This window comes from Python bivittatus, unplaced genomic scaffold, assembly GCF_059951505.1.
Source record: "Python bivittatus isolate LINGU-HERP-01145 unplaced genomic scaffold, Pbiv_v1 ctg000160_np1212, whole genome shotgun sequence".
Taxonomy (NCBI): Eukaryota; Metazoa; Chordata; class Lepidosauria; order Squamata; family Pythonidae; genus Python; species Python bivittatus.
Genome location: NW_028277076.1, coordinates 10,001,467 through 10,023,969, shown reverse-complemented (window position 1 = coordinate 10,023,969; position 22,503 = coordinate 10,001,467). Strand labels below are relative to the sequence as shown.

At 48.4% G+C, this 22,503-nt stretch overlaps 1 protein-coding gene across 2 annotated transcripts in view; it reads right to left on the bottom strand.

The window, feature by feature from the left end:
• Positions 1-3,071: 3,071 nt before the first annotated feature.
• Positions 3,072-22,503, bottom strand: part of AGPAT2 (1-acylglycerol-3-phosphate O-acyltransferase 2) — a 26,911-nt gene continuing 7,479 nt past the window's right edge. Inside the window, exons 2-7 of one of the 2 annotated variants that reach the window (XR_015797310.1) lie at positions 17,481-17,614; positions 15,185-15,360; positions 9,247-9,342; positions 6,603-6,675; positions 3,806-5,962; positions 3,072-3,726 (exon numbers count right to left, since the gene is read on the bottom strand). Coding sequence is in view for 1 of the 2 variants with exons in the window: in XM_088147210.1 (XP_088003336.1) it covers positions 5,796-5,962; positions 6,603-6,675; positions 9,247-9,342; positions 15,185-15,360; positions 17,481-17,614 (646 nt within the window). In the remaining variant the exon portion in view is untranslated. Of the gene's footprint in view, positions 5,963-6,602; positions 6,676-9,246; positions 9,343-15,184; positions 15,361-17,480; positions 17,615-22,503 lie in introns of both variants that reach the window. The other variant, XM_088147210.1, reaches the window with a different exon arrangement.

Here is a 22,503-nt window from a genome sequence, read left to right as displayed (position 1 = left end):
GTGGGGCTGTTGCGAGAGGATTCAGCTGAGATGCTCGCGTGCTTCACAGAAGAAAAACTTGCCGACTTTTGGGGCAGGCTGTCAGCCAGACCAGCTTTCTAAGAGGCTCCTGTTGTTAAAAAAAGGTGTATGGGGCCTGGAGAGGGGCTCAGCTTTCAGAAAACAGCTGCACTTGGACAGAGGTGTTGACCGCTACACTGTTAAATGTTGAGGGCTGTCAACATGGCAGATCCATGCATCATGCAATAAGCTGGTTCCAGAATTGGATAATAACTCGGCTGCTTGAGCAAACGTGACTGGCACCTTGTGAAATTTGGTCCTGTGGGCTCCCTGGAGTGGCACAGAAGCTCCAGCCCTTGGGAAATTCTTCTTGGGGCCCGTTGCAGCATTAACTTGTCTTCAGGGGCAGTTCTGGCATAGCACATTGGTGAGAAAAGGAGGCCAGGATGAAACGCTCGCGGTCTCTGTCTTGCCCCCAGCCCAGTCAGCCCACATCAACAGGTGAACTCAATGGCTGACGACAATCACAGTGGTGTCACGGGGGGACTGTTGCTGGGCATCCTCCCAGAACCCATCTTGCACAGCTAGACAAAGACCGTGGGCTCTGATGGGACTGCCAGAGTTAGCAGACGTGTCGGTCTGTTCTGTGATTGCAGAGTCCTGCCTGCCATCCCTTCCAAGAGATCCTTCTGTTCTCTGTTGCATTTCCTCCAGGTCAGGAAAGGTGAGGTGCCAGGAACCTCTTCCTTACTGAAGAGGCTTTGCCCTGACCTGCAGCTGTTCCTTTATGCCAACTTGCAAACTAGGAAGAGACTTCGTTAAAGTTGCCTCTGCCCCATGGATCGCTGACTTAATTCTCTTTGAAATTACTAATGCTTGTATGAATTTCACTCTTATTGCATGAACTGGAGACCCAGGATTCACCTGTAGTAATACGTTGAGACAGCCAGCCAGTGGAGATTCCCACCTCTGCTTTGCCAGAATGGCTGCAGCCTCGTTAGCCCCTAGTTAGATCTGCCTGTCTCCTTAGCTGGAACACTTTTCATCGTGGCTTTGTATCCCTCAACCTGAAAAGAGCAGGGGGGTTAAAAAAGTCAAGATGGCAACAAGAGCCTTGCCTCTTCCACCTGTGTCTGACGCACAGAAGGGGGATGGGACTCTGCAAGATTGGAGCCACCACCTTGACTTTTTTTTGCCTCCCCTCCCTCCCTCGGACACCTCCAGCAGGCCTGTCTCCATGCTAGGAAGCTTCCAGCTTATGTATTTTTAAAAACTTTTGTTTGTAGGGTTAACATAACCAGCTGTTGAATTTGTGCACGTCTTCCCATACGTCTGGTGACACCTAGCAGACCGGGGCACCGTGTAGCTGAGTGGGTTTGGGTTCAACATCCCCCTCTTGGCATGTGATGGACTCTGGGATGCCCTGAATGTTTTCACCCTTACGTGGAGATGATGTTGCCTGTGGCGTAGGTACCTTTCCCTTTAATAGAAACGTCAGAGGTGTTCTCCACAGGCTGTCGCTTGCAAGCATTCCCGTGCAAATGGGTTTATGCCCCGGGTGGGGCATCATTTCACGTGAAGCAGTTGTGCCAGCAAACATCTGCCAGTTCACTGGTCGGGATTGGGTTATCAAGCTGCAGAAACTCCGATTCATGGCGCCGTCCCCAGCGGGCAATTACCCAAACCCCGTGGTACTTCAGTGCTGCAGAGTAGCTCTCATCGTCAAAGAAGTTAGACGGCTTAGCCAGGTACGTCTGTGGCAAGGACTCCACGAGTGCCCTGCGTGGACCAGGTACTAGCAGCTAGAGAAGTTTGCAGCTACTGGATAAAATTGACTCGGCCTTTGCTAAGGTACGAGAGGCAGGAAGATGGGTGAGCCCAATTCCTTTTAACAAGATTTTTTGCAACAGTGGAAATGTTTTCCTTTTTCCCCCCTTGTCTTTGGAGCATGTTTTTCTGGCCATGCGCTTATGTATACGGTGCTTCCCTGCACATATCGAGCAATGTAGTCTGACAGTTATCGTGGGAGTCGTTGAAATACTGTACTTTGAAGAGCACAACGGGGGAGTTGTGGGAGCGATTTGTGAATGGACCAGAGCCATTTTGTATGCAAAAAAAGCTATTTTAACCTGCATGTAACCTCTCTAGGAAATTAATGGATGCCTGGGAACTTTTGACCTCCCTTTTTATATCTAAGCAAGGACGTGGCGGCCGTTGGATGTCAGATGGAAGCAAAAGGAAGTGATTAGGAGTGGTGGGAATGAGGCTGAACGCTGATAAGGAAGGAAACAGCTAGCATAAAAGAATGTTCGGGGTTTGCTGAGTCTGCAAAAGTTTGAATTGATCAGATATAAATACTGCTGGGGCACCTGGTGTGTTCCTGTCCCCTGCTTGCCACTGCTTTCCAGTAAAAACGTCTCTTTGCTAAGACATAAAGATGTGGACTTTAATTTCTTTACAATGGGAAGAGCTTAAAATGGTATCATTTATGTAACTGTCCTGGAACGCCACTGCCGTAGCATCTTTGAGTGAATTTTTAAGTTTCAAAAACTGGAGAGGTGCTAAATCAGGCTTGCTGGGGAGAAAATGACATTTAACTGTCTCTCTGCGGAAATGTCTTTGAATTTAAGTTGGAGGGCAGATCCTTTGCTCTGAAGGCTTTGGAAGTGTCAAGAATGAAGCTTTGGTAGCATCATTTTGAATTGTGCTGGATTTCTCTCCTCAACCCTTGGAAACCACATGTGGGAGGGTCTGGCTGGTTTCAACGCGGAGAACATGGTTGGTTCACCATCTTTCCAGTTTTTTTCATTTGGAGAGAAAGTGAGCTAATTGCACCAGAATTATGTGTGCAAAAATCTATCAGGAAATCCACCACGTGGAGTGCATCTAGACACCCTACTGGTGGGCAAAACCAGTATCGAGGTGAATACTAGCACCATTCACTGAATCCATGATGTGATACGCATGTAACGCAGTAAATTAACACAGGTATGAATATGTGGGCCTCTGCCCCCCCTCCCCCAATCCCCCAAAGCAAAAGTTTCTGGAGGAATACACCACATCAGAGTTGCTTGTCTTTAAATAAAATTGCTTTATAAAAATAGTACATTTGAAAATACCAAAAAGCAATCAAAAGGTTTTGCAACAAGGCACTTTGCACACGTTTTGGCACGGTTTTGAAGGGATGAGAAAACGTCATTCTTCAGCTGTCGGAAATACCGCTCCCAGCAGCCACGCACTCTTTCCTGCCTCCGTCCCCCGAAGATAGGCTGGTGGGGAGCAGTTTGTCTGAAGTTCGAGGGGCCCCCCTTTCAGTTGCCGCTCCCATCTTGAAGAATGGGACGACAGCAGGGTTCCCAAACCTTGCAAATACAGCCGAAACTGGCTTAAAAGGATGGGGAATCCAGAGGACTGTGAACGCCAGTCTGTGCTCAGAGGGCCTTGCAGATGCTGAGGTGGCCCTGGGGAGCGCTCCACCCCCAGCCAGGTGGGAAATGGGGTTTTATTCCACATTTGGGGTGGGGAGAGAAGGATAACTTGTGATTTCCAAGCACACACAGAAGACCCCTACTAGGATGGAGCGGAAATCCTGGACATTTGGATCTTGTCCTCCTGTCCAGGTAAGGCTGACTGATCACCAAGCCCAGTGTTTCTGCCAGAGATCCGGCAGAGACTCTGGAGCCTCTGAACCAGTGTTGTCCAAGCTTGGCCACTAAGATGAGTGGACTTCAACTCCCAGAATTCCCCAGCCAGCATGGCTGGCTGGGGAATTCTGGGAGTTGAAGTCCACTCATCTTAAAGTGACCAAGTTTGGACAACACTGCTCTGAACGAAGGGAGCAGAGCCGCACACAGACCCATTCCCAACCCTCTCTCTGCATGGAAGAGTAACCCATGGGAACCAACGCAGGGCCACAGGGGGCTGGATGAAGCCAAGGGACGTCACTGCTGCCATTAGCAAGGAACACAAGGGCTGGCAGACACCTTGAAGACCATCTAGCCCACCATCCTGCCCAAATCAGTTCAGAGACAGTGCCAAGACAGTCAGTTGGCAGGTGCGGGATGGGTGAAGATTTCTGGCAGAAAGTCACAGCTTGCAGGCAAAAAAATACTCCAAGGCCCTCCCTGGGGCTGGAGGCCACGCCAAAGCTTTGGCAGGAAGATGGTAGGGGACACCTTTCTGCAGACGGAGTGCAGACACGCTCACCTTTCTCACCTGGGACACGGAAGGAAGCGCACACCCAACTCTGTCAACAGCAGGCAGGTGGTCTCATTGGGTTGCTTTGATGACAAAGATGGGATCAACGTCAAGGCTTGGGAAGAGCAACTATATTTTAACAAGGCCAAAGCCCAACTTGCAGGGAACGCTGGACAAAATGGCATGTTCTTCATCACAATGCCAAGCCAGCACAATGGCTGTCTGAAAGTCCTTTGGATTCCCTCAGCACTGATGGGAATCTTTGCCCTAACGCAACAGCAGATAGACTGACAACTCTGCTGAGGGCAACGGAATTAGTGAAGAGTTACTAGCAGCACTGTGCCCTCTGTCAGACAAAAACTAAAAATAAAATGGACGGGCTTTGCTGAGCAGTTGGGAAGCCCAAACACTACTGCAGGTAAGTTGAATCCAATCTCTTTGCACATCCGTAACCGTTTTGGAATTCCCTCCCCAACTGTACTTCTACCATCACCTGTCAGGTCTCTTCTCTTCCCCATCACAAGAATCTCAGAATTTCCGAGTTACCACGTCTGCTTCACACTCCAACACTCAAAACACGTGAGACAACGTTGATGACTGTCCAAGGAAATACAGTCCTTGAAATATCTGTTCTTGCAACATAGCCATAGTATCGCCAAAGAAAAGAACAGGGAGAAAACTTTGTCCCAATAAATAAGAAAGCTTATTCTTAAGCAACATTTAAAGTGGGGAGGGAGGGTAGCAGTTGTCTCATACAAGACAGCCTCCACTTCTTCTGTGTACCCTGAAGACCTCCACTTAAGGCCATTATGATATTTGCACTAGTGCTAAAGTCGCTGCTGCCAATGTGGGAACCCACTCGAGCATCGAAACTCCCTGGCTGAGCCCAGGCGGGGAATGGAATTTGCTCGGTTGCCGTAATGGCAAAAGAGCAGTGGTCCTTCACGTTCTTCCCAGCTGACCTGCGGTGTGTTTGCGTGTGGGGTGTCCACGCACCCTGCCTCCAACACTAATAGATGCAGCCCCATTAAAGCAAAAACTCAGCATCTCCTGCTCTGAACGAGGATCATTACTGGTTCGGGAATGTTCCCTCTCTCAATGCGTAGCTGCATAAAATAGTGGGACCTGACTCATTTTCCCTAGGAAAAAAGCGCCAAGCCCTGGGCCGTTCCACCGCAATGGTTTCTCTGCTAAGAGAGACCCCGGGCCTGAGGAGGGGGAGAAGCGCCCCAACCATCACCCCCGGATGTGCCGAGGGCAAGGAGGAAACTGTTGGCCCCAAACCCTGGAATCACCAGGAGAGAAAAAAGGCACTTTGGTTTAAACCGCTGGTTGTGGGCACTAGGGAGGGCCTTTCCAGAGCGGAAATCTTTGGTTACGGTCACTCTGTGGAAAAGAAAGTGGGGAGAGAAAGGCCAGAAGAATGTGAGAGGTTTGAGCAGATCTACCAGTTGAATTTCCTCCTCCCCTCACTCAGTTCTTTAGGAACAACCTACGAGTTTTCCCCACAACGTCAAGCAAGGGGGCCATTGCAACAGTCTTGGGCAACTGAGGGATCCTTCCAACACCTGAGCCCCACTGCATTTTGGCAAGAGACCCTACTGCCCAAGGACGGAGGCCTCTCCGTTGGCTTCTCTCGTCTTCCCTGACAACCTGAAGAAGGTTTCCCTCATGGTGGTGTAGCACTGGCTGGTGAGTTCATCGACATCCTGAACTGTCAGGTCCTTAGTTGAGATGGGCGGCAGGATTTCCACCTGGATTCTGCCTGGAGGCGGAAGAGGCAATACCAGATTCATCTCTACGGCCCCTGGCCCACCTGCCCCAACCCACACATTTACAGCAAGCAGCTCTGTTGGTTGGTCGACCCAACTCTCCAAGTATTTGGGAAAAGGGACCCACGAGACAGCCGCCTCCCTCACACAAGGCACGCCCCAGCCCCCAACCCATCCTCTTGACCCCGTTCCTCCTGACTCAGTTTCCCCCTCTGTTCTTTTGGGCGCTTTGCCTGCAAGGTGTTTCAGAGTCACACTTATTGCTTTGACTGGGGGGACCTTCCAGAGAAATGCACTTGGGAAGGGCTGAGATGTGCATCATTAACTGACTGAAGAGCAGGCAGTTTGCCAAGGACTGCGGGGAACAGGGCCTCCTGATCTCTCTCCTCTCAAGGGCGTTCTCTGCTAGCCAGGAAATCTGATTTGCTTCTTCAAAAGCTCTATCAAGTAATCAGGAAGGAAGGGATGCTGTTTTGAACCTATGCATATCTGCAGGCAGAATATTGACAGTAAAACCGAGCACGCTCACAAAGCCGGAAAGCTGGATTCCTTTTAGCCACGCACAGATCTGCAAGAGAATTTGGACCTTCCAAAGAGAAACAGAACATCATGCCAAGCTATGCGCTATCCTACCTGATGTAAACATATTCTTTTCCGGGTTGTAAAATGAAGAAAAGGAAGAGTAGATCACAGGAATGACTGGAACCTTCAAAGGACAGAGACAAAAAAAGTTAGCAAAAACCCGGAGCTTCTTGTATTCCACTCTATTTACAATGATCCCCGTCTTTCGACCCCCAGGGTGACTTAAACGTCACTTTTTAGACTACATAACATTGAAGAAAATAACGAGAACTTAATTCTACCAGGGCTGGAGTTAGCACGTGAACCCTTTTCTTACGATGGATTTTTATTCACTTCAAAAAGGAGAAACTCAGCACAGGGCAGAAACTCGGGGAACTGTAAAAGGAAGTCAACCAAGGGGCACATGACTGGAATCAGGAGTTCAGAAAAAAAGCAGCATGGGAGGGACGCGGGAAAGTTATTAAAAGTGCTGAACAATTTGAACCTCACTGCATGTGTATAGAAAAGGAATGAGTTAATCATAATGTCGATGGAGATGCAGTTAAAACCACTCTTAATTCAATCATGTTTCTTGCAATGTCCTAAAGTTATGTTCTGGGAGGAAATAATTAACATATATTAATTTGGCCCTGAGACCTCTGTTCCTGTAACCTTGCAATAAAGGTCATGTTACTACTCAGGGTTGGTGCTTCTGGTCTGGACTACCTCAAAGGGGCGGCAAAACTTATTCCAAAGGCAGAAACCAGCAGCCTTCCTTGACCAGTGGCTTGCAAGACATGCTCCATAATTCCCAATGGCTGAGACTTATGGGAGCTGAAGTCCAACTCCTCTAGGGGTTTCAGAAACCTCTGTTTTCCTTGGCGCAAGGAAGGCTGGAGACAGGCCGTTTTCTCCAGGGCCAAGCCAGGTCGGGACTCACAACCACCAAGGTCCACCCTTCGGGGACTTGGCAAAGAAAATGGGACCCCAAAATGCGTCACTTTCAGCTGGCCACAATACACACATAGGGCGAAATTAAAAGAAGAGCATCTCAGAAGGGGGCACTGAGGCCAACCTGCTGCTCAGTGCACGAATCCAAGTTAAACCAACGCCCGGTCTCTGCTCAAACCGCCTCAAGCAAAGGGGAGGCTACCACCTCCGTGGGCCACAGGTTCCACTGTCAAATTCCTCAGTCAGAATCCGTCTTTCTGCAATGCAAGGCTGGGCCCACTGCTAGTTCTATTTGCAGCCTGGTGCAGTCAAGAGACTCTCGGCAATTCTCAACCTTGGGCTAAAAGCGATCAGGCCTTGAGTTTCTGCGTGACTCCCTTTCAGGATTATGAAAAGAGCAGCCACCTCCTGATTTCTCAAGGGTTGCAGCTGCCTAGCTCCTTTGAGCAGCAGCCAGTTCCTGGGTGGAGAGAGTCATCTTGTCTCTCGCTGCAGCACATGTTTCTCGCAGGTGCATCCTGTGGCGTCCAGCACTCCATTTAGCCACCTCTCGTGCTCTTCTCTTTCCATCCACCCTGCCCAGCGTTTCATCTTTTCCACCGAGGCCTCGGCCCTCGTGTTCTGCCCAAAATACAATGGCTTTTGCTTTGTGCCCCTTGCTCCCAGTGGACATTCAGGATGATCTCCTGTAGTGCGGAAAGACGATACTCTTGATGCAAACCAGTTTCCTCCACGCCACAATTCACAGAAGTTCATCTTTTTCTCTTGCGGAGTTCATTCCTCACATCATACATCGTAACAGAGAAGACCTTTGAACTGACCATTCTCATTTTTAGCTTAATTAAAAATGCCTGAGTCTGTTATGGGTTCATCTAGCCCCCCCCAGGCTGTTTGCTCGTTGTTGTTATTCTATGAATCTCTTTTGCACACCCACCATCCTTATCAATTCTGGAACTTCTGGCTTCTCAAAGCTACACCCATCCAGTTCCTGCTGCCGATCCTCGTTAGACTTCTCCCCCAGTCATCCTTACTGAGCTTGTCTGAATTCTGCTTCCACCTTTCTAGGTGATGCCCAGAACCAGAGAGATGACTCAAGACAGACCTGACCAATGCAGTGGAACTACTCAAAGAATCTGGAAATGATTAAGCTGTTGATGCAGCCTAAAACTGCATTTGTCTCTTCAGCAGTTGCATCATACTGCTGACTCACATTCAGCTTGCGCACAACTAACATCCCATGACTTTTTTCACACATATTATGTGCATTTGATTTCTTCTTCTTTGGTTTCATTTTCTCCCTAAATGCATTTCTCAGACTGTGTCCTGTTACTGATTCTATCTTAGGTGTTTGGAAGGCTGAGTTCTAGAGTATTAATTATCCAACCCAATTGTGCATCATCTCCAAACATGGCAAGTCTATCCATTTTGTGCATCCACTAAAGAAAAGCTGGTCTGCTGCTTTGGGTGTGACAGACTACAACTTAAACCACAGAGACGGACACCACAGTAGTAGCGTCTAGTGGTGGTAGTGCTGGACCAGGCCTGGGAAGACCCAGGTTCAGATTCAGACTAGGCCATGGAGGGTCCCTGGGTGACTTTGGGCCAGACCCTCTCTTTCAGCCCAATCTACCTCACAGAGCAGTTGTTGAGAAAAAAGTGGAGGAAGAGATACTACGAACGTTGCCTTGAGCTCCTGAAGGAAAGGAGGGGAATCAATCGATCAATCAATGGGAGGCAAGTAATTCTGTGAAGAAGCATTAATCACCTGTGCCTGGACTGCAAGATGGAAAGCGCCCTTCTTGAATGGCAAAAGATCCCCATTCATATTCCTTGTTCCCTCTGGGTAGATCCATACCTTGACCTGGAAGCAGAAGGAAAGAACACCAGTTGACCGACTGTGGCACGGGGGCCCCTGGAACCAGCCCACTCTTAGCAGCTTTGACAGGTTCCCCTCGCAGTGAGGACCCTAAGCCAGCATTGGAAATCTGAGCAGTAACCCACCACCTTCTCAGGATCACAGAGAAAGCCCTTCCAAAACAAAAAACAAAAAAACCCCAAGGGCCTCTATAAAGAATTCTAAAGTATATATTTTATACTTGGCCATTAAAGTATTCTGTATTCTGTAAATTGGGCGAGCGGGCTGTAAGGCCACCAAGATTTGCGCTGCAGCCTCTGGAGGGGAAAGTTGAATTTAAAACATCAACACACACACACACACACACACAACTGCAACAAAAGGTGAGTGCAGTCATAGGATGGGACTGGACAGCTTGCAGCCATCGGAAGCTCCTTTTTAAAAACAGTCCCCAGGAATAGCAGCCTGAATATTGGCACCAGGAAATGCCGAAATAAATTTCTGCTTTTTTAAAAACTGCAGAAAACAACTAAAAACACACAAATCTCAGCTGGGGTGGCAACGGGCTTCTGCCTCCCAAACAAATTGAGAAGCGTTACTCGGGAGCCCTCACACAGAACGAAAGGCAGAAAAGCGGGACGGATCTTTATGGGTGCCACGACAAACAAATGCAGCGTTTTAAAAGCACGCTTATTACTTAAGGGAAGTTGCGCCTGAACAATTTTTAAAAAGTAAAACTGTTCTGCCTAAGGGCTTTAAAATTAGAGCTTCTAAGACAATGGTGCAGACCTTGCATCGATTATCAGCTAAAGTGAGAACTCAATGACCTCTTAACTTCAGGGAACAAAATTAATCTCGCCACCTCCAGGACATGTTCTTGCACAAGAAACCGTCAACTTTTGTTCTGCAGTAAATCACAATGTCTACAGCTGGTGGCAGCCGCTCGCTGACCCTGGCTAATCTTGAAAAAAGGTTGAGCGAGGTTGGATTTGGTTAGCATGCCGGCTGGGGAATTCTGGGAGTTGAAGTCCACGTCTCTTAAAGTGGCCAAGTTAGAGAAACACCGCTCTAGAGCAATTTCTCTCCCAGTGAACTGAGTCCGTGAGAAAACGCGGAGGCTTTCTTTCGACCCAGCCCTGGCTGCGGGCATCGTATCAACTCCCAGAGAGCTGCCAGAAGACGGTGCTGTCGCCCTGGCGCACTTGCAGAGAGGGCAGCCTCAGAGAAATGGGTGGGGCTGGCAAGTGTGGGGAGGAGAGCAGAGCAGGGCTGGACGAGCAAGTCTTCAATCGGATCCAGCCTGGCAGCTTCTTATATTTATCCGACATCTGATCAAGCGAAGCATAAGGGCAGCAGAGATCAGTTAAGGGCGCAGCGCTTGGATTGGCGAGTGCCAGTTTGGTGCAGCGGCACAGGATAGAACTGGGAGGCCGTCTGTTCTAGCGCTGCCTTGCACACAAAGCCAAGTCACTTTCTCTCAGCCTAGGAAGAAGGTGGCGAGGCAAGCCACTTCTGAAAAACCTCGCCAAGAGAACCGCGGGGACTCGCCCAGGTGGTCACCAGGAGACCAGACTGCTTTGGCAGACCACATGTGTACCCACAAAGAGACAGATCAACAGATGTGCAATTGTTCAGGCTCAAGCAAAATTAAGATGCTCAACAGCCCCCCGCGAGGAGCTGGAAAGTCTTCATGGGGAAGTATTCAACCAGCTATCAGAGAAGAACGTGCAAAGATATTGTAGCGGCGTACCATGCAGCTGTTTTAAAGGGTGTAAAATCACTCCAACACATTTACTGAATTAGGCTGTTTCCGTTTAGGACAAGAAAATAGCACCAATAAGAATGCCCAGAATTATCTTAAGCCTTGCCAGCCCCTCTTCTAGAGCAGTGTTTTTCAAATTTGGCTACTTTAAGATGTGTGGACTTCAACTCCCAGAATTCCCCAGCCAGCATCTTAAAATTGCCAAGTTTGAAAAACACTGCTATAGAGGAAGGTACTTTCAAACTTCTCCCAATTTCATTTAGATAGCCCAGAAAAATTTAACTCCAAATACTCTGGCTTTATTTTTAAGCAATTATAGTTCCTCATCTCTTTTTGTATGCCTACGTAGCACGGAACTATAGACAATAAAGCCTCTGAGAAGGGCTGGACGTACAATGAATTCTTGAAGATGACCTGACCCAGTTTTTGTTGCAAGAGATTAACCTTGCCCACTTAGGTGATGTGGTAAAAGGAGTAGCTGGCACAAGTCCAAACCATGATTACAACATTTTTTTTAAATACTGTGCAGTGAAACTACATTTTATTTTACTGCCACGACTTCAGTTCAAGAGGGCAATTTGGGTCACATTACTTGGAGATGTTTCATTTACAATATAACTTTCCAGACTTTTTCTCTTCAGATGTTGATAGAACATTAACAAGGTGAAAAACATACCTTGTGGCTTTATTTGTTATAGTAAAATTATAAAAAGAAATTGCACAGCGCAGTTTTAAACCCATAAGGATATATAGGCACATTGTCTCAGTTCGATTTAAAAAGGCGAGAGCTACAACACACAGGTAAAATCTTGGAGCCCCAGGGATCGTTGGGCAAAATGAGGCTGAAAGTTCCAGCATGCATTTCTGAATGCAAATATAATGCTTATGAAGGCAGAATACAGGAGAATTGCCTCTTGGTGATGCAGAGGGTTAGGGTTAGGCTATATACAGTCATGGGAAAAAGGAAGTACAGCCTCTTTGAGTTCTATGGTTTTACGTATCAGGATGTAATAAAAACCATCTGGTCCTTCGCAGTTCTCAAAAGTAGGTAAATACAGCCTCAGATGAACAACACATGATGTATTACACCAGGACCTGGGCACCTTGCAGTCACTGAGTCGACCATGAACTCCTCTGTATACCAAAGGATTCTAGAGTCAGATGTGAGGCCATCTGTCCGGCAGCTAAAGCTTGGCCGACATTGGGTCATACAACAGGACAATGATCCCAAGCACACTAGCACATCTACAACAGAATGGCTGAAAAAGAAAAGAATCAAGGTGTTGCAATGGCCCAGTCGAAGTCCAGACCTCAACCCGACTGAAATGCTGTGGCGTGACCTCAGGAGAGCTGTGCATAAACAAATGCCCGCAAACCTTCGTGAACTGAAGCAATGTTGTAAAGAAGAGCGGGCCAGAATTCCTCCACAACGATGTGGGAGACTGATAAAGTCATACAGAAAACGATTACTTCAAGTTCTTGCTGCTAAAGGTGGTTCTACAAGCTATTGAATCATAAGGCGTACTTAGTTTTTCACACATGGCTTCTCCATTTTGGCTTTCTTTTTGTAAACTGTATTTACCTACTTTTGAGAACTGCGAAGGACCAGATGACTTTTATTATGTCCTGATACGTAAAACCACAGAACTCAAAGAGGGTGGACTTTCTTTTTCACACGACTGTATATGTAGATCTTTCCAATCGTTTTTGAAAGAAAGGACCCAGAGCAGCTCTGTGTGATGACTGCCTTTGCTCATCGAATACACCCTGGACACTCCCACTTGTCATCCTGATTCTGTTTTCCTCCAAACTCCCTTCCCTGTTTTTATGACTGTGCTTTCTCTGCATTGCCAAGTACAGTGCATTTCAAAGACGCGATCCTAGCTTCCCTTACGAGACGCTGAGCGGGGACGACGCGTGCTTCTTAACCCGCACAAAATCAGGCAGGAGAGATCTGTACACAGGCCATGAGTAATGGATAGGAGGAGTTAAGGTTTAACTCCCTGCTAAAAACTTAGGAAGGCTGCTTCCTGCAAGAGACTGAGGTGTTAAAAGTAATATTGGGAGCCCAAGGTCTCCTGGGGGTTGCTTTCAGAGCAGGATGGGGACACCTGACATTGAGGCAGGGTCACTCCGCTGCCCTCGGAGGAATTCATCCATGCGTGGCTGCTGCCTGCTGGAATCCTGTCCTCTGACTTGCAGCACGTGATTTCCAATCTCGGCATGAGCAAGGGATTGGAGAACAGCTGGGTACGTCTCCCGCCCTCCTGGCCAGCGTCCCCGGCTGTGCCAAACGCTTCTGCTAGGCTTCTGAGAAGAACCTAGGACAGCGCAGGGGGTTCCCCTCCTAGGCCACTTTTACTTCCAGATGGCACCATCGAAAGCAGGCAAGCTGCTTCCGCTTCGGGGTCTCAAACAACTGAGGAAGAAAATCTGAACCTCTTCTGGAACAACCTCCAAGGCTTTAAATCAGGTGATCCAATTCAGCAAGTGTTACTTTTGCATTTGGCCAGCAAAACTAAGCCCAGGTATTTAATGGTACCTTTTATATCTAATAGGCTGTTCTTTTTCAAGTAGCCAGATGTGTCCGAGCTGATTAGGAAAGCGATTTGCTGAAGCCCTCTTAAGGAGTTTGAAAGGTGGCCTTCAAATATCAACTGTTTCTCGGACGTTATTTTGACTGGACCATTTCCAAATACTTTAGGAGCTCAACAGGGGAACAGCTGGTGCCCTGGCACAGATCAGACTTTTCAAGGGCTGGGGAGGGCACCTGAAAGCTGCCGACTAGCCTGGGACCGGCTTCCTCCCAGCTGGTCTTCTGCCAGCTGATCAGATGTATCAATGCCTGATTTCCTTCACTGCAAGTAGCAGCTGGAAACAACTCCGGGTATCGTAAGAAGGTCAGAAGCTCCCTAGCAAGAAAGACGCAAGGCTCTTCTCCCTCTAGGGACGATCGTCCGGCGTGGGAAGGCAGCTTTCCGTCAGCAAGGGAGGTTGCCTTTATGTGCAAGGAATGGGAAACTGGGTGTGCAAATGCACCCTTAAGGGCAGGCTGACTGGTGTGTCCTAAAAGTCTGATCTGCTGGTCTTCAGGGCCTGAAACGTTTCAGCATCCAAAGACCTGGGGGTGGCCACAGACTATGATTAAAAAAGTCAAAACGGCAGCCGCAACAGCGCAATAGAAGCTCCGCTTGTTTTGCAAGTAAGTAAAGAGTAAAAAACGCACCGCTGCAAAGAACAGTGCATTATTTACTTTTCTTATTTCACCGATTTCTTCTCTTGCTGCTCTGGTGTTTCAAACGTCATGCCCATGGATCTTGCAAGGTCTCTGACTTTTACCTGTCTTGCTTAACTCTGGGGGAGGGCAAATCCAGCCACCCTTTTAGAGAGCCACAAGGCTACGATACACCCAGACACACCCGTCCTGAAAAGGTGCCACGTCCGGCTGCTGCCGCTGACGAGGAGACGTGCTTGCTTCGTCTGCTCAGAATCTGCAGCCTTAGTGGGACGAGGCGTTCACTGGATTTCTGAGGTTCTTAGTGAAAACCTGGCGGGGGGGGTCCCTTTGAGATGCCTTCACAATACTAAGCCGGTCTCTTCTCCCCTCTTGCCCCACGTGAAGGAAGGCCTGGCCAACAGGTCAAGTAGAAGATGGCTGCATTCACACAAGCCATCCCTAAACCAGGTTAACAGAACACCCTACCCTTTGGCAGCACTATGGAAACGGTTTGCCCTGCCTCCTTTGAGAATGGTTTCATTTTCCCGGTCCTGAGATTTCCTGGTGGTCTCCCTTCCAACAGGCCCGAACCTGCTGAGCCTTCTGAGAGCAGCCAAGATCAGTGCAACCGTACCACCCACCAAGAAGTTTACAAATGTCCAGCAAATAAAGCATTTGATGGCTTAACACACCACAGGTCAAAGCAAAGGCCCAGTCCTCACGATAACGAACCACAGACTACCCAGCCCCGCTTTAGCCTAGTCTAGCACGCGGTGTGAATCTAGCATGCCAGCTCAGTGCCCAAGGACTCAAGCGAGGGGGACGCAGGGCAGGGTCTTCAGCCCGTCCTCCCAGCCACCTGCACTCACGTTCTCCCTGATCATGATCTGGCTGACTTCAGACATCACGGACTTGGCGGTGCTGGTCTTCTGCCGGTTGATGAAGATCACCCCTCCGAGGTACATTATCATCCCCACGGGCCCCGTGTACAGCAGCTCCCTCTTGCCAATCTGGACGCAGCGCTCTGGAAGGACTTCCATCAGCCCTGCGAAAGAGGGGGGCAGGAGGGACACACGTGAACAGTTGCCCCCAAGACTGGAAGGTGCCAGCGCCAAGCGTCTCCTTTCTCTCTCTGCTGATCGTGACCAGCCAAGACTCAGAGGAACATCCCATTCGGACTGGGGGACCCCAGCCTAGTCTCTAGCCTGCTTCCCAGGGTGGTCGGGCGGGTAAAAATGGAATAAAGCTACACAGCCATCTGTACAGCTCTGAAGCCTCAGTCAAGGTTTCATAGTCCCTAGGTGCAATGGGGTGTGGGAATGGCCCTGGGAGATGGGGGAGAAGAGGTGCTGCCTCGGGAATGACCAGATAAGGGAGAGGGAGCCCCCAGCTGCATAACAGGCAGAGAAAGAACCTCAGAGGGGACCCTCCCTAGCTTCTCAGGCTGCAAAAAGAGACGGCGGGGATTTGTACTTTCAGACTTGCAAGGTTCTGTTAATGTAGCCTTGCCATAAAGCGGAACTGGCTCATCTGGTCATATTTCCTGTCTGGACTACCTGGGAAGGCTGACACTGAGGACGCTGGGCTCTCTCAGCCGCATTTCATGGACCAGGGCTGGGACTGGGGCCTCAGCACTGAGGCCAGGTGGTTCACAGGCAGCTGTGGGACAACAGGCAGGACCGACCAGGAGGCACCCATCTTTCAGGAAGCAGATTCCCATCCATTCATATCACACCCCTAACCTGCTTAACAACCCATTCACATGGGTCGTAGCCTATGATGAACCATAAACCAATCAAACCTCTTTTCAGTCTGCCATTTTTAATTAATATATTAATATAAATTTAATAATTAAATAATCTACACAGGTAGTCCTCACTTAATGACCACAATGGGTACCAGAAAATTGGTCATTAAGCTGGGCAGTCACTAAGCAAGTCACGTGACCAGACCTGATTTAATGACCATTTTTATGGCAGTCATTAAGCAAATCCAGCTTCCCCTATGGGCGTTTTTTCCTGGAATTCACTTAACAACCACACAATTTGCTTAACAACCACATGATTCACTTAACAACAGTTGTAAAAAAAGGTTGCAAATTGTGATCATGTGACTGTGGGGGGGTGCGACAGTTTGCAATGGTCATAAGTGCAAGTACAGGTTGTAAAGCACTTTTCCTGAGACCATCATAACTTTGAACGGTCATTAAATGAATGGTCATTAAGCAAGGATTACCTGTATATTGAAATATAAACTATTTATTATTTATAAATAATATACATTTAACAAACTATTATTATTAATACTTAAACATTACTAAACCGTCCTACAAAGGGTACAGAACTGGCAAGGATTCTTTGTGTTTCTCAAGGGAAATTGCTAAGTCTCTTTTGCAGAAGAAATATAAAGAGGAATTAATGCAGAAACCATTTTTGGATTATAAACAGGTTCATACTACATCCAAAGTCTGGATTCTTTCTAACATATGATTAAAACACCTTATTTTTTCAGATTAGGCAGGAATTATTGCAACTCTTGACTTATCTTGGCTCATAATTTATAATTTGATTTATATTGGTCATAGTTATTAACTATAATGACCTAATTTTAATACTTGCGTACTTCAGTACTGACTTACACCTTCAAACTGATACTAGATATTATAATTTGTAGGTTTACATCCTTGTTATTTGGAAATTTTATAGCAAATGTTATGATGATGATAAATGTCCTATGTTTTTTTTCCTTTTTCTTTGATTGCATTTGTAATAATTATTACAAATGATTAAATAATATAATTACTGAAATTATTTTTAATTATTAATGTGTTGTTATTATTATTCCAAACATAATGAATGAAAGGGAGGCAGACAGACAGGTTTAACCCTAACCAAGCTTGGTATACTATGCAAATATGTCTCTTGGGTTTTTAGCACACTGGGGTAGGCGCGTGGTGCGAACACAGCCATCGAGTTTAAGAAGACCACTGACGGTGGGTGAACCACTGTCTGGCTTCTGTGGCTTCCCCCCTTCCATTAAATCTCAAGGAAAGGCAGCGGAACGGCCCCTCCCGGACGTCTCCCCCAGCAGGACCTTTTCGGTGGCTGCACAAACTGAGCCCGAGAGGGCCCCCCCCCTCCGTGACCGGGGAGCCCTGAGCCCTACCGATCATGTCCAGGACGCTCTGGTGGTTGGAGACGATGACACACGGACCCTCGAGCTCGAAGTGCTCCAGACCCTTCACTTCGAGCCTCAGGCCGTAGACGTACTTGAAGGTGCGGACCACATTTTTGATGATCCTAAAGAGACAAGCAAAGGCCAGGAATCAGACACCCGGAGCCTCCCCAGAGGTGGACCCTTGCGAAAACCCCCTCCTCAGCCCAAGCCACACTCTTCCTAACTCTTCCCGCTAGCCTGAACGCAGCAGATACTTCAGCCACTGATTTACTATCCAAAACCCCAGTTTCTTAAAAGGGTAAACCTTTTTGTGACGTACTGGGAAGACCGAGAACCAATCTTCCAGCTTGCAGCCTCCCAGCTGGGAAAACAAGTTTGTCTCCTTTCCTCCCTTTCAGTCACCTCCATCAACAACCTTCTGGATGAGGCAAGGAGGTAACTGGCTATGCCCAGGATCCCGTATTTAAAGGAAGACCTGCGGCTGGGTGTACGCCCCAATACCCCGCTGCCCTCGGGGTGAAGGGAGCAGGTCAGGCCTCGTAGCTCCCTGGGATCTCTTTCTGCCTCTCACGTTCGGGAAGAAGGTCTTCTTCCCGTGTCCTCACAGGAGGAAGAGGCTGCTGGCGACAGATCTGCACAAGGGGGGTGGGGGGTGGGATGGGGGACAGACCCCAGCCCCGGAAATCTTTCACCTAGGCGCTGCCACGCCCATCGTGAAATTAATGCTAAGATCACCCTTCTTTTCTCATCAGGAAGGCCACAGTGGAAGACAGCAACCAAAAAGCAGAAAACTGTGCATTTTAAAGCCCAGACATTAAATCCAGAAGCACATTTCCTTATACAGCTTGGGAAGTACTGTAGGACAAGAAACGTGGCAGCCTTCAGCCAAACTCACTTGCAATGTTAAGGATTCTTAAAATGGTAGTTTGTGGAAAGGTTTGCCAACCCAAAGAGGCCCCTGAGTGTTTTTAGGGGTTTGGGGGCTGTGGCAGGGGGAGACATGAGTGACCCAACTGTCATTTCCTTTGGGTCACCATTTAACTGAGATGACATATAGTTATTTTACTGAGATTTTACCTCAGTTACATCTTCCTCTTTTGTCATATTGCGGATCGTGGCTTGGCAGCCACGTGGGGAGCTCCCTGGGAGGAGCAGGTGACCACCCCGGGCCTCAAACGCTGCTCTTCGGTTCATGCCACCTCTCCAAGAGGGACTGCATGAAGGACACTCCCAAATCCAGCTTGGGGAGACCTCTCAGGCGTTCGCAGCAAGGAGCAGCTTAAGGCCTTTCTCCCCTTGGCCCAATCATGGCATTAAGATGCCCTGAAAACCTTTGGCTCTGCATTGCCCTGCCTTCTTCTTATCCCCAGCCCAGGACCACAGGACTGTGGGGTTGGAAGGAACGGATCCTGGAGGTCTCCTAGCCCACCCCCTGCCCAGGGCAGGAATCCTCAGACCATCCTGGACTAAGGGCTGCCCAACCTGGGCTGGGTGAAGCGAGGAGGCAGCCCTTTCCAAGCCCCCAGTTAGCAAGTTCCAACAGATGGGCAAACCTGTGGTTCTCGGGCTGATTTCCCTGCAGGGAAATGAGACCAGAATAGGGCAACTGGAATTGGCAACGGCAAAATGTACCTTGCTTTAGTTTTACAGAGGGATGGCGGGCAGGGGGGCACCATCGGAGCCCCTGGGAAGACACTTGTAAGGAAGACACCAAACCAGTTTCCCTTCAGGTTATAATTGCAACTTCCATCCCGATCTGCAAGAGCCCGAACCTTCTAGAGATACTAGGACACCTAGAATTCCCATGGCTGGCATGGGCAAGACCGACCGAGAGTTGCTAATCTGGCATTCGCACCAGGGAGGAAGGGGGAGTCCAGGACACTCCAGCCACTCCTGAGCGACAAGTCCCAGTCTGGTTTGCTATGGGTCCAGCTGCAGCATTTCAGCGCCGCCTGGGAGTCTGCAAGTGCCCCACGCAAAGGGAGCCTCCCCTCCGCTCTGCCCCCGACGCTTCACCAGCCCGTCGTGGTTCTGCGATGGAGGCAGCGGCAAGGAAGGCGGAGAAGCTGGTTGGGCAAAGCAGAGGGAGGTTCCCACGCTCTGCCCAGGAAGACGGAGAACACATGGCTCCCCAAGCCAGGGGAGGGGCAGATGGCACGTCACCCTGCAGCGCTGGGGCTGACTGGCTCTCTCAGCCGCCCCAGCCTCACACAACTGGGGGCAGAGTCCGCTTCCAACCCACAGAGCTTCCTGGAGTGGGGCAGACAGAGCCGTGAGTAGCTGCTAGGCCAGAGATCAAGGCCAGAGATGCGACCCGCCCTTGACTGCGACTTTTCAATTACTCTTTGTCCAGAAGGAGGATGAAAACAGCAGCTTTGCAAACCTCTTCAGTTCAAGAGCCTGAACGCAACAACAGCTCGCTTTTCTGCCTGCGAGGAAAAAGCATTTCGCAGAAGCGTCTGCAGAGTGACGTAGCCTGCTTGCAGGACTTTGCATTAGGTCGTTCTTTCAAGGCCATTTTGCTTTCAATTTCCTGGGCTCACAAACACACTGCTAAGCCAGAAGGGTCAGGTTCACCCACCCCAGAACAGACAGTTCAAGTTTGGACCCATTTTAGATTCACGGAGTTCTCTTGAACACTGTTGGTCAAGATGGCTGAACGTGTTTCCCCATCTACACTTAGCCAGCCCCAGGATCACTGCTCCTAGGCCCCAATTCCCTTCTATGTGGGGCATCTTCAGGGCCCCCCTCTCAAAAGCAGGAGGAACAGCCACCCACCAATGCCAAGAAAGAATTTCAGACCTCTAAATGCTAGACTGAAAATGCTGGAGATTTTTTTGTGGTAAGGCTTACTGAGCCCTTTTGCAAAAAGCAAGGGGACGCTGCGTTAGCAAAAACTGCTACACACTAAAATGATGAAAGAGGGAGGCCAACGCCTTGCCTGCCCCCCACCTCAAATCCAGAGCAATTGCATGACTATTTTTACCAAGCAATGGCGAAGCATGCTTTTGGAAAATATGGATGGGTGCCACATAGCAATCCAACTAGATGATATCTAAATCTTCCTTCTTTGACAATCCCTCTTTCACCACAAAAGGAAACTTCTCAAGAAGTTTCTGGTGCCTTTACAGCCAGGGGAAAAAGAAAACCAGTCCATCAGGATCCTGGGCGTGTGTATATTTGCACCTTCCAATCTCAGCAGGGGAGGATAAAAATATCATCCAAAACCTCAAGAACAACATCAAAGAAAGGAGGGGCAGCTGTCATAATGAATAAGTGGATTATGTCAAAGAAGCTTAGAAGCAACTCTCAAACCCACGTTCTGCCAACTTCCATCCTCAGATCCCACAGCAAGATATCAGAAAGAACTATGTAATTGATAAAATAATTTCCCAGGAACATACAAGATGGTATCTGCATGGAGACATCCTAGGAGCCCTGATCAGGCATCTTCTACCTACATCCCAACTCAGACCTCAGCCTTATGCCACCAGCACTCCCAGCTACAGACAGGATACCAGAGTTCCTCAGAAAACTGAACTCCACAGTCGATCTCCCTAAAAACCCCGTTTTAGCTCCCATGGATGTTGAGGCACTATATGCCAACATCCCACACAACCATGGACTTCAGGCCATCATCATCAGTGATGTCAACACAACACACATTGGCATCAGACGGTATGAGGTACAGACCCAGGACTACTTCACTTTTGGCAATAACATGTACAGTTGTGTGAAAAAGGAAGTATACCCTCTTTGACTTCTTTGGTTTTACATATCAGGACATAATAAAAACCATCTGGTCCTTAGCAGTTCTCAAAAGTAGGTAAATACAGCCTCAGATGAACAATAACACATGACATATTACACCAGGTCATCATTTATTTTACAAAAAGAAAGCCAAAATGGAGAAGCCATGTGTGAAAAACTAAGTACACCCCTACTACTCCCATAGGTATGAAGTGGCTAAGTAGCAGCCAGGCACCGCTAATCAAATGCCCTTGATCAATTGATCATCACCAAGTGTGGCTACCTCTATAAAAGCTGAAGTTTTAGGAGTCTGCTGGTCTCGAGCATTGAGGTGTGAGTTAACACAATGCCAAAGAGTAAAGACATCAGCAACGATCTTAGAAAAGCAATTGTTGCTGCCCATCAATCTGGGAAGGGTTATAAGGCCATTTCCAAACAATTTAAAGTCCATCATTCTACAGTGAGGAAGATGATTCACAAGTGGAAAGCATTCAAGACAGTTGCCAATCTTCCCAGGACTGGACGTCCCAGCAAATTCACCCCAAGGTCAGACCGTGCCATGCTCAGAGAAATTGCAAAAATCCAAGAGTTACATCTCAGACTGTACAGGCCTCAGTTAGCATGTTAAATGTTAAGGTTCATGACAGTACAATTAGGAAAAGACTGAACAAGTGTGGTTTGTTTGGAAGGGTTGCCAGGAGAAAGCCTCTTCTCTCTAAAAAGAACATGGCAGGACAGCTTAGGTGTGCAAAGTAGCATCTGAACAAATCACAAGACTTCTGGAACATCGTCCTTTGGACAGACGAGACCCAAGTGGAGACGTTTGGCCATAATGCACAGTGCCACGTTTGGCGAAAACCAAACACAGCGTATCAGCACAAACATCTCATACCAACCATCAAGCACAGTGGTGGAGGGGTGATGATTTGGGCTTGCTTTGCAGCCACAGGACCTGGGCACCTTGCAGTCACTGAGTCGACCATGAACTCCTCTGTATACCAAAGGATTCTAGAGTCAGATGTGAGGCCATCTGTCCGGCAGCTAAAGCTTGGCCGACATTGGGTCATACAACAGGACAATGATCCCAAGCACACCAGCACATCTACAACAGAATGGCTGAAAAAGAAAAGAATCAAGGTGTTGCAATGGCCCAGTCGAAGTCCAGACCTCAACCCGACTGAAATGCTGTGGCGTGACCTCAGGAGAGCTGTGCATAAACAAATGCCCGCAAACCTTCTTGAACTGAAGCAATGTTGTAAAG